At 39.1% G+C, this 12627-nt stretch overlaps 1 protein-coding gene across 37 annotated transcripts in view; it reads right to left on the reverse strand.

The window, feature by feature from the left end:
* LOC113034636 (neurexin-1a) overlaps positions 1-12627 on the reverse strand; it is a 261169-nt gene that overhangs the window by 159753 nt on the left and 88789 nt on the right. For 29 of the 37 annotated variants that reach the window (XM_080287803.1, XM_080287777.1, XM_080287776.1 and 26 more), the window contains 4 exons: positions 10091-10392; positions 6861-6884; positions 5570-5731; positions 1379-1820 (listed from right to left, as the gene is read on the reverse strand). In XM_080287803.1, the coding sequence (XP_080143929.1) occupies positions 1379-1820; positions 5570-5731; positions 6861-6884; positions 10091-10392 (930 nt within the window). The remainder of the gene's footprint in view (positions 1-1378; positions 1821-5569; positions 5732-6860; positions 6885-10090; positions 10393-12627) is intronic. The other 8 variants (XM_080287785.1, XM_080287782.1, XM_080287778.1 and 5 more) reach the window with 1 other exon arrangement.

A 12627-nucleotide genomic window follows, 5' to 3' on the forward strand; every position in this document is an offset into this window, starting at 1 on the left:
AGGGGACAAAGTTATTTTGTTGCAAATATGTGTCTGGAATCGTGACACGTAGCCACTATCTGGAGTTGGGTTATCACTATTCAATTGGATTTTATAATAAATATGTAAAAATAATTATAACAAGTGGAAGGGCAGGCAGTGTGTGGAGAAATATTCAAGTTTCAGTGGTGAACCAACTCTGGTACAATAATGAATAATTCAGTTTTTCAGAAAACAAGTCCATGACCCCATGAAAATAATTTTATTTCAGTAAAATTGTTTAAAGAGCTCCTTGTTTAAGTTTCTTCTGAATTCTGCGTTGTACCGTACACAGTGTGATCAAAGGGCCCATAAAAATCTGATCTCCCCTTCAAGGCAGTTTTCTTATTCACCACCAAAGTATTTTGAGCATTGCTGCTATTTTTAGATCGCTCTGCAGGAGTCTCATTCTGTCCTGTTGTACCTGAAACTCTTTGATGCACGTTATATCTGCACCAGTGTGTTGAAACAGTGATCCCTCAACTTCCAACTCAGAAAGTGGAAAGAACCGAACGCAGTAAGTAAATAGGTAGCTAACAAAGGTTGCGCTGATGATACCGAAATCTTCCTGTGATGTCAGTATGCCGGCACACAGTGACACGATGCCACAGTTCATGGTTGTAATGGGACTTCTACAAAGTGAAGAAGAAAATTTAAGCTAGGTAGTATGTATTTTTGATTTTTATGGGCCAGTGCTTCTTGATCGCACTTTATATGTTGAAGGCTAAACTAGTCAGTCATATTGAGGATTACTTCATCACCATACTTTTTGCACATTTCTGGTGCCAGGAGGACAACGACACACAAAATTAAAACTGTGTTTGATTGCTGGGCTACTGAACTGCATGCAATGTGGGTGTTTGTTTGTATGTGTATGAAAACACAAAGGAGTGTGGTGGCATGTCTCTGTATAATTTCAAGCCTTCTGAAGTACTGCATTTTGTTTTTATGGCACTATTATTTAAGAAATCTTGATCGGAGATGGTCACTGTCTGCGCTACGAAGGAAATAAACTGCTGAGAAATGCGTCACTGCTACAGTACTTCAAGTCAGGACATGTGGAAGGTGTAAACTACTGCTGTGAAAACACTATTGTTAAGCCCACAGACCCTTTTCACCTACATGATAGGAAGTCAAGTAGTAGTCACGCAACCTAATGTATTTTGTTGATATAAAGTACATCAGTTCAGTTTAAGTGGTCATTTTTTGCCATGTTGCATTTTTTTTTTTACATTTAAATGTATTGCACTCTCATAGTAGCGACAGATGCAGCAACAGGTGCCTTTTATTGTTTATTATTGTTTCTTGCATGCTATTCGTCTAAATATTGTATGTTGCTAACGATTTTTTAAAAAGTTACCTGATCTTCCATCTCGCTGGAAGTCAACATGGTACCACTCGCCGTCATTGACCTTCTTGTTGACTGCCCTGGTCTTTGTGGTTCCCGAGCCCATGTCCAGCAGCAAGTACAGATGGCCATCCAGCATCTCGATAGCAAAGAAGTCCACTTTAAGAGTTTGAGGACTCTTTGAATCCTTTGGCTGCTGCTTGAGCTTGCCATGGCTGAAAAGGAGAAGGCCGTTGGGCTCAGTGGTGCGGAAGTCAAAGGAGATGGAGCCTGTCTTTTTAGCATTCCACTTGTTGAGGATGATGTAAGACTCAGGCGTCTCAAAAGTGATGGGATCTAGAGTGGCCACGTTCTCACACTTGAAGGCCACAGTGCCGTGGATCTTCATCTTGGGATCACCCTGCTTGGCCAGCCTGGACAACTCAAGTCTCACGTCATTGTTTTTGTATACAACCTGAAATGGAACACAATAAAAAAAAGGTTTTAGTCATATTCTGCAAATCAAAGATCGGTTTGCAGAATATAAATATAATGGGGAATGTAAATATGCATAATTAAACACCATGATGTCCATGTGATATTTCATCCCACAACACGGTGTCATAAGCAAGGATCGCATGCCTCAGCTATTGGTAATCTTTGTCACACTGCACCTATACGTGACGAGCTGTGTCCACAGGGTACCAAATGTCACAGACATCTTCCCGCTTTCTCTGCACCCATTTGAAGCCTTCACAACAAGTGAATAGTGGGTGAAGTGTAAATAGGTGGGAGATGCATTTTGGCTTTCAGCTCTACCGTCAAGAGACGACCTGAACATGACAAACAACTGTGACAATGGTTTGGAGAAAATGATTTTATCCAGCATTATCTCTCGGGAGTCGGTGTGACATGTGAGATGAAGAGTGATAAATCTAAACTAGTGACTTGATTGCAAGTGTGGTGCAAAATGCTGATTTAAAGTCCCTGTTGGAGTATTTGATTAGAATAAGAGTGGTCAGATGATGGATATGCCTTTCTAAAGAAGAAATTAGTGCAGTGTTTTCTCATGCAAGCTCCAGCATCCGTTATCCCGTACATACTGTTGGAAATTTCTAAATCAAAAAACCCCCCAAACATTTATGTCAATTTTAGCTACTGTTCTCAGACACTATAAAACAGGAGGCTTAAATAAATCAAATGTATTAGTTCTGTGACCTTTGAGATGATATAGAGCTAAGGTACAGAAGTGAAAGAGTAGCAGCCCATTAAATGTCATTAAAATACCAAATTTACTGATGGATGAGCTTCATTATCATACATGATACAGCAACAGTACATTTTCTAATTTGCTCATTTTTATTTACTGTTGTTTGTCTAACTAGTAAACTCCATTTGTGTATGAAGCTCATCTTAATCGCCTGATTTATTCTCATTCACTAAAATGCAAGAAGAGGCGTATTAAATTCACTTAAGCAAGTTTCTCATGAATACTCATATTGATTAAGGTCTACAGTTTGTGTAGAATATGTCTGTGTGGGTTCCACTGTAATTAGCGACAGTCCAAAAAAAAATGAAGACAGCTCTAACCCCGTCATTATCCAATCCCCACAATGAAAGAGTATCTACTAAGCAGATGTAAGCAGCAGCTAGGATCCCTATGTCTAGTTTCATCCAATTTCCAACTAATTAACATTTCCGTGAATGTCAACATTTTGCATCAAAACATCAATGGAGCCGTTATATTTTTCACCAGACACACTTGACATACTCATACAAAAGCTAAGATTTAGAGGACGACAAAGGCTTTAAACATAAAGATGTTAAAGTTCATCAGGAAGAGAGATAAAAGGGGAACTACTATTTAACAGCCACCTCCAGATGTCAAGCGCACAGCTGATGATCTCTTTCACGCTGCTCTAATACTGCTAATTGGAGGATAATGTTAGAAAGTAATAGATAGCTCTTTTACTGCAATAGCACGCACATTTATATAACAAAAGAGTTGTAATTGTATATGTCTGTTGCTTCCAGTGGGTCAAATCAAATGAGTTACAGCTGTGGAAAACACTAGCCATGTTTTTTATTTGCTGTCATGCTAAGCGTTCACCTGAAAATGGGAACATGTCCGATGGGATTGTATTTGCATGGAGCATTATGTTTATCACCAAGTCAGATCTACTGTGTCTAACTGTTCAGGTGGATGGAGCTCATAGCGGTGCTTCAGAGTTAGATAAGCCAAGGCTTAGTTTATTATGCACTTAACTGTGAGGAAATCAAACCAGGAAACTATATTTTCTTCACACACACACACACACACACACACACACACACACACACACACACACACACATATATATATAAAGTATATATTTTTAAAGTATATTATATATAAAGTATATTTAAATATATACGGTAAGAAAGAGAGAGAGAGAGAGAGAGACTATACGTGTATATTCACTCAGGCCTGTCAGGTCTACAGTGGCCACATTCTTGCACTCGAAAGTCACACTGCCGTGGATCTTCATCCTAAGATGAAGGCCAGGTGATCCCAATGTGACACTAAACCAAAATGTAGTGTTTTAGGGATTATAGAAAAAGAAATGGAAAAAAAGTAAAGGAATAAATTACAGCCTCTCTGCCCGTTGAACTTGACTCATGCAGACAAAGGTGCAACAGATACAGCCAATAAACCCAAATCAATTTTTTATAGTCAAGACAAAGGGCACCTTTCAGCATCGAAGGAGCTTTGGTCTGAGCTACAACTGGTGCTGCACTCGTAGTGCTGCACTAATTTGTCATCAAACTAGGGCTGTGACAACTGAGCTATTACTGCACCACAGTTTGTTTTGCCATCAGAACTAACAGGCAGGCGTGGCGACTCAGACTGGAATCTGCACACAAATGCTGCAACATGCCACTTGGAGACATGTTATCAATCAGGTCCCACAGCGTATGCTGTTAAACCACCACACATATTATATCACAACACACTCTGAAGCTGACCTGAGATGGGCCTTTTTGTTTAATTCAACAGCCTGGATGAGAGGATGCAAAGAGCTTGTCAACGTACTAAAAATGTCAGACAAAAAAATCAAAGTCAAGTAGATGGAACTAACTATGGATTTTAGATCATGCAGGCTTAATCTCTTTTTATTTGATATTGACATTTGCATTTGTCTGGTAAAACTAAATAAGGAATATTAAAAGATCCCATGAGCAAATAAAATACTGAAAATCCCCTCAGTCTCTCTTCTTGTAGGCGTTATCGCAGCTCTGCAGCATATTTAAAAGTTTTTGAGCAGTTCAATACATGGATCTCAGGACAGTGAGGGCAGGCTTGGCAAGAGGACAGAGAGTAATTCAGTGGGGTGGATGACCACAAATGGGGTGAACCAATTCCACCCCTGTTGTTGTAGCATCTGCAGCACCTGCAAGACATGTATTTAACTAAAAAAGTTGCCTTAAAAACACACTTTTAATAAGCTTGTGAACATTCCCTGCTCCACTCCGTGTGTACTCATTAAAGAGAGATGCTTCAGACCTATCCTAGATGATACTGAGGACAGCAGTCTGCCTTTAAGTACTCAAATGGCCCATTGCACTGTGGAGGCCAGGGATGTGCTGAATTCAATGCATCCCAGAGCATATAACTAATGTACATTTCTCTATTTTTCTTGTTTCGCTCCTGCTTTTCAAGCACTATTAAGTTACATTTAGGAAAGCCCTCCACAGATACCGAGCATAAAGAAAAAATGTTATTCTTTAAACAATTGGGCTAAGATAAAATCTGATAGAGCACACTCCCCAACAATAGTGAGGTGTTAAGCGTGTCAGATGCTCCTCATAAAAATTCCACTCCCTGATCTCAGGATCACCGCTCTGCTTTGAAGTGCAGCTGACATAGCCACGTGAAGCCCGAGGTAAATTCCACTCCAAGACAGACCTCTATACGTGTGGGTGTGTGGTGCGCCCAGCATAGTTGTGTGTGCATGTGTGTAGAGCGTCGTATGTGCACTGAGGGGGCAGAAGAGGGAAAAAATTTTGAGTCAGAGAAAGTTTGTGTCAGTGAGAGTGAGGAAAAGAGGACAAACAAACTCAGGGTGTTAAGGATGAAATAGGGCCAGCTTGTGGGTGGGAGGGTCTGTTTTGGAGTCCTAAGGTGAAGCCAGTCATATCCTGCACACCCACCAGCCTCAGAGTTCACACAGAAGTGGTGTTTACCTCCCTGAGGCAGCCCATGAAGTTGTTGCTAACTGGAGATCCAGGCAGGTCGGCTGTGCTAGGGCTCCCTCCGACATAGAAAAAGTCATCAGAGCCTAGCATGGTGTAGTCTTCTTGCGTATATCCTGTGGTGGTCAGAATCCCGTCGACGGATATTGTTACCTGAACAACAAAGCAGAGGGAAAGGACACGCTATACTCAGACAGCCTACTATAATGTTATAGCCTTTTTTCTCGTAATCTAGGTCAGAGTTCCCTACATGTTTCTTTTTTTTTTCTGAAACCCATTTTCATGTCTGTTTGTTTGTTTGTTTGCTTGTCTTTTTTCTTGTTTTTGTTGATTATTATTTTGTCCAGTTTGATTAGTTAGGACGACTGCAAGACTTAAAAGGAACACTATTCTAGTTAGAGAGTTAGTCAACTGCCCATACTACAGTGTTAGTATTGCTGCTACTGCAACATAAAAGTATTTTAGCAGACACAAAAATGGTGTTAGTAAAATGTTATCTAGGTTAGTTATTATTTATTATTATTCCATATTAGTATGTCCAGCAGACGTTTCTACAAAAGAAACCAGAACGTGCCACTAGGTTAGAAAGGGAGCACATGCTATGAAAAGCACAGATACCTTTTATTAAAGGACAATGACTGAGGGTAAGAGACAAAAGAAGACATGCATGCATTTGTCTTTTCTTTTTGTTCTCACGCACACAAAAAGAAAAATCTCCCAATTTTCCTGATTGGGATACAGAATCAGTATTTTGACACTTGCCACAGTGTCAGATGCATGCACAAGCCAATGGACACTGTAAAAACCACAAAGAGAAGTCAGAAAAACACCCAAGACAAAATGACAAACACAGCTCAACCATCACTTTCACGTCGACAAATGTGGCATATGCAACAGGTAGTCAAAAGTGCATGCCATGCAAAGTGAATGGGGGATACAACTGGCTGAGCCAAAGAGCATCAGGCCAGCCAGACAGGAGAGGGTCCTCATTATTAACCACAGCTTGATGCAAAAGGCTCGAAATGATGCTCCTAAAAAGGTGGATCAAACAGAATTGGACAGGAAACAAGTGAAATAAAGAGGAGAAACCAATGAATGAACCAAGAAAAAGGTTTCGAAAAGTAAGCAGAAGAGTACCAACCGCAATTTCCTTTTTTTTTGTAAATGACGTCTACAGTAAAAAAAAAAAAAAAAAAAAAAAAAGGAAAGGAAAAAAACACACGGCAAACCCAAACTAAGAAACAATTAGAATGATATCTACCGAACAATGTAGTTTGTTTACCATAGCGTGTCCAATGCCTGAGTGCTTTGTGGAAAAGGGGGGAGAAAGGAAATTAAAAACTGTGAACAGAATAACGATTGTTACTCAAATAATATATGATGGTCAATACTGTTAGTACATTGTCAAACGGCAAAAAACCATACTGGTTAGTAGTGGAATGAAACATTCCATGAATGATGTTAGTTTGTTTCCAAAGCATGTTAGTAACATAGAGAAAAAAGGGCAAAATAAGTTTAACAAGAAAAAAGCAGACCAAGGAAATAACAAGAATGCACAAGAGGTGCAAGTGCTCAACCAGTAACTCCCTGATTTCCTTCATGGTGGTTTTTTTTTTTTTTGCACCATTTTCTGTATGTGACTAGACTGAGTAGCAGAAAAAAAAACGTCCTTACCCAAGTCCCGACAAAAGGTTATGATTGACAGACATGGCTCATACGAAAGAATGCCTAAAGCACATCAGTTGACCCTCTTAAGAAAATTCCCAAGGCCATTTCTAAAACTTTATTATTATTATCATTATTGCTGCTATTGATATTAGGATTCGTCTTCTTTTGTACTTGGTTTTAGGCTTCAGACCAATCCAGTGTATCAGACTTCCCACCGCTCATACAATACTTTACCTCCGTTTGGTCTTATTGATGAACTTTAGGATCACTTTACTGCAATGAGACAAAGCAAAGGAGACCCTGACACAGAATATGGAGGATGGCAATTTTGATTCCCCCGCAGAGCATGCACTCAATATGCTTTGTTTTCTTTACAGTTTGAATGCAGTGAATGTTCAAGCTGGCCAGATCTTTAGGTTTGTCAATAATCAATTGGCTGATTATGCAAAAAGAAGCTGTGGTACTGAGGTGAAGATAAACATTTCCCACGAAATGAGCAGGAACAAATCTAGAGATTTTTGGGTGTAAACTGCAGTCATGTGAAAAAGTACTCCCTCTTATAATTCTAAGGTTTTACATATCAGTACATAACAAAAATAATCCTTAACCTGACTGAATTATACAAAAATGAATGCACAACTGCTTTTTTATTTTAAAGATTGTATTCTAAATAACCTGTTTCATCTAAAAATGATTTTATGTTCTAGTACAATCAGTAAAGTATCTTTATATTTATCTACATATTTTCTCATCACACATTCAGTTCAACGAGTCCTTCCAGCTCACAACCTTACTCCACTGTAACGTCCTGTAGTGCTAGGATCTGTACGTTGGCATTAACACTTTTAACACTTAAGTCTGCTACTGTTGCTCCACAAAACCAACCACGTTTTTGGGTAGTTATCAATATAGTGCAGGACTGTCTCTACGTGTCAACTACAGGCACATGGGTTACACTTAACGTACATCACCCTGAGGCAAGCATTGGTCCGAAAGCCTGCAACCTCATGCAAACGAAACAAGTAGTTTTGAAACGTTTGCAATGTATCCAGGGTTATGGGACTCTTCTTGAATTCGACAGCGCAAATTAGCTTGATTAATTAGGTGAGGGGTTTACGGTATTCAGCTTGAAAGACCTGTACAATAATTTCACATTCCCATGTTTCCTTTGCAGAGACAAATGCCGCAGTGTGGTATTATTAGCTTTCTGCTTTCCTAAACCTAGATAATGTTGGGGTTAGGGCCCAGTGAGAGTGATTAATGTTTCCAAATCATCTAGCAGAGCCTGTGTGTATTTACGAAACAATATCCAATGAACTGGAAGCAAAGTTCCAGCTGTCTTGTCACAGCAGCTGTTGTACCTACAAGTCGAGATGCACCCAGAAGCTGAATCCACTTACTCTGGAAATGATTAATTATGATCTATAGGGCTATAGGTCTTCTGCCTAGTTGGTATGTGGGTACTTCTTTGCACACCTGTAGCAAAGGTCTTTCACCTGGGGTTCTATCCCAAATGCCATGCTGCTGATTCAGCCACCTACAACTAGTCAGGCCCTAGAGAACTGGAGGAAATTACACGTGCTATTGTAATAAACCCAGAGGGTAGATTGTTGAAACCCATGCTTTAGTAACCTTTAGTCTCAAGGAAAGCGAAATTTCAACCAACAGGTGACCCTTACATCAGCTGAAACTGAGCATTCAGTTACTGGTGAAAGCCACCGACAGCATGCCAGTGTTGTGCCTCAACAACTCTTCTGCCTCTTCAGGTTGGTCATGGGTCCAACTGATGGGCCCTCCAATCATCCTCAAGGATGAACAGCCTCTTGCAGAGAGCTACATCCTGACCCAATTTACTGTATGCTGGCCTGCTGTGAATCAGCACAACAAACACTAACAGACCTCTGCTGATTTACTCCGGCCAGCATGATCTGCACTTGCCAGGTGGATTATTTACATATTTGTTAAGCAAAAACGCTATGCTTATTAATATCCTCATCTCATAACCAGGCTAGAATTTGTTCTGCTGATATCCTGCAACACTGCAGGAGTTGTACCACCCTTTGGTGTTAAGAGGCCAAACAAGATTTTTATAAGAAATCAAATTCCTAAAACTCATGTAAAGTCACTCCCCTGTTTCTTAGGAGTATAAGGAGGTGAATCAAGACCATAAAGCAAAGCCCATTAAAGTCTATAAATCTTGTAAGAGGGATTTGCCTGTGCTGGAAATTTGACTTTGGTGCTTTAAAGTCTAACTCTAGGTTTACCTATGCTCTACATAAAGGTTTTCTTTTATATTAGTAAAAAGTACAGTGTGCTAGCAAGTTCGTTTGAATGCTTAAATACAACAGATTCATAATGACCAATATCACAACTGTACTAACATAAGCACTCAAATGTTTTTGTACCTTTTCTCCCCTTTTTTTCCAATATTGTAATTTTTGTTAATACAGACTATACTGTACGTACTACCCTGAAATTTGAGTTCAGTTAAATTTGTTTTCCCTTGACATAAAAAACAGTATTGTGTCTTACTTTGCACATGTTGATATGTAAATGACTCTAGAAACTTTGCATAGCTACAACAAAGGTAAAATGTCATTATAACCTTTCTTTTTAAAAGTTAGGGTTGATTTAAACTGTAACTTTACACAGGCCCTGATTCATATCGAGATGTCCCTGCTCCCTCGTGGTTTTGTTTCACTCTCCACCAGAAACCATCATGATTAAATTTAGCAATTTAATTACAATGTCTGGGAAAAATAATGTATTGTATGATGGTAATGATTTAAGTGCATTTGTTTTAATTTATTTACTGAGTCTCCATATCACCCTATGTACTGTTACCTGACGTAGATTCCTTGTTACTTTGACATCATGCCAATCATTGTCATTAAATTTCCCATTGACTGGCTCCACAAGAGCTTCAAAGGCTCCAGACCCCAAATTAATGACGAGTGAGACCGCCCCATTTTTCAGAGCCAGGTTGACGTAATCAGCTGATTTTCCCGTGTGCAGCATCAGTCCATTCCTCTGTAGGGTTTTGAATGACAATGTGATTTCATCACTGCTGCTTTGAATCGGGTTCAAGGACAAGTCGTAGCAGAAGAACTCAGATCCTTTGAAGGTTGCGACAAACTCTTCTTTTCCTGCAGAGACAAGGGAAAGAGAAATGTGTTTCATTAATATAATGCCCTCTTGGGTGCCTGTTGGAAAGGTGTGAAAAAATATGCGAATAAAAGCCTCAAAATGTTGAATTGATAATAAATACACTGAAATTAGATTGTAAATGAAGGTATAAAAAGAGACATATTTATTTAACATTCCAATGACCAACCATAATCCACCATAGCCAAAGGAATGCAGGGAGATAATCCCAGGCACTTATTTCCTTTAAACAGCTCCCCGGCTGCTCTGCTGGCTCTCGCACCATTCGCGCTGTCTTCTCTGCATCTTTCCCCTTTTCCTCTGGTAGAGTCGGACTCATCCAGAGGAAACGTTCCTGTTTACCCTCAACTTTCTCAAGATGTTTGTCCACTTTTTTTTCATGTAGCGCCTACATGTAGGCACTCATGTATGTCACAATAAGGCATGAAAACATCCTAGAACATTACTACTATACTAAAAAAAAGAAAAAATAACCAATGTCTGAAAATGTAAATTAAATCTGTAAAATGCTTTGTTGTCATCAGTAGTGCTACAGCAGTGTGCTTGGTAATTACATTTTGTTAATTATAAGTAGAGATGGCACGATACCACTTTTTTATGTCCGATACCGATACCGATATCATAAATTTGGATATCTGCCGATACCGATATGAATCCGATATAGTGTGTTTTAATCAATAAAACTGTTTTTTTAAAAATATCTTGCTGCATTTTGTATAAGTTCATACTCAAGTTTAAAACAACAACTACACTAAAGCTATTCTGTTATACCTATATGCAAAAAAAAAATATTTATAGTTCAGCAATACTGATCAATCTAATAAACTTAAACCTACACCATCCTCCCTATTCTGGTATTTTAAAGAGTACTTAGCGTAAATATTAAGCAACCTAACTAATAGGGTTCCAACTCCCAGCAACAACAAAAATAAATAAATAAAAAATAGGGAACCACCCCTCACGCTCCACCTCATGATGCTTAATCAACGTAATCAACCTTAATTTGATGCAGTGTGAAAAAAAAATGCACAGAAATCAATTATTTTTCAAGAAATATTAAATAGATTCAACATCTTTCTTCAACAAAATTGCAGACTGTACAGATGGTACCTTCCCAAAGGAAAAAGTACTATAGCTTACTAGGGTATATATATTAGACTTAATAGTCACTATATACAGTAATTGACTTCTATTCATTTTACATCAAATTAAAACTTTCGGTGTAAGATTAGGATAATTATTTATTAAAAGCTAGACATTTTAAATGAGAATAAGAAAGAAAAGTATGTCTTTGTGCCCCCTTTTCCCTGTTCATGCCCTATCGGCCCCCCTGGCTAAACTTTGCTAGATCCGCCCCTGCACAGTTACCAGCGTCAGCTACGTAGAAAAAGATCCTCGAGTAGAAACTAATATTAAATAAATTCTAACAACAGCTGATCAAGCTTAAACGTGCTGCTGTTGTTTAGCCGCTGGTTTCCTCTTTCTGGTGCAAAGTGGGCCAAAAACAAACCAGAGAGATGGACTCGCGACAGAAAAGCCGATCAGCTGATCATTAAGCAGTTTCATGATTGAAGTAGCAGCAGGAGAGGCAGTTGCTCCATATATCGCTTGTTAAGCTTAACGCAGGAATGCTTTACAAACATTCAGAGATGGACTTACACACTTGCTTTACTTCTCTCGGGGATAACTTTGTCGGAGATGAAATGCCGGGTTGCTAGCGAAGCTCCACATGCTATCCAGACCACCGACAGGTCCGGCATGCCACAGCTGCTCTATCACGTGATGCATACTGCTCCGACGTGCTAACGTTCTGAGGTGAGTTACGGCGTGTTGCAAGTTTTGTGAGGTGCTTTCGTGATATTTAATGGATCGGATTACATTTTTTATTTTTCTCCGATATCCGATCCAGTAATTTAGGTCAGTATCGGACCGATACCGATACGTAATATCGGATCGGTCCATCTCTAATTATAAGATTCTTCAATTATCTGCACTACAAAAAAGTGGTTTTTGCCAATTCTTGCTAAAAACTCTGTAGCACGACCACTTGAAGATGACACATAAAATATATGCTAACTGAGAATGTAAGATTGCATTTCCAGAGGGATGATGAACTAAATGTGATATAAAAAACTCAAAGAATTGTGATTTATGATAAATTTCTCTTACAAACATATATATGTTATTAATCCTTGCACATGTGATCGTGCAAAGTT

The sequence above is a fragment of the Astatotilapia calliptera genome, chromosome 13 (genome assembly GCF_964374335.1).
Source record: "Astatotilapia calliptera chromosome 13, fAstCal68.1, whole genome shotgun sequence".
Taxonomy (NCBI): Eukaryota; Metazoa; Chordata; class Actinopteri; order Cichliformes; family Cichlidae; genus Astatotilapia; species Astatotilapia calliptera.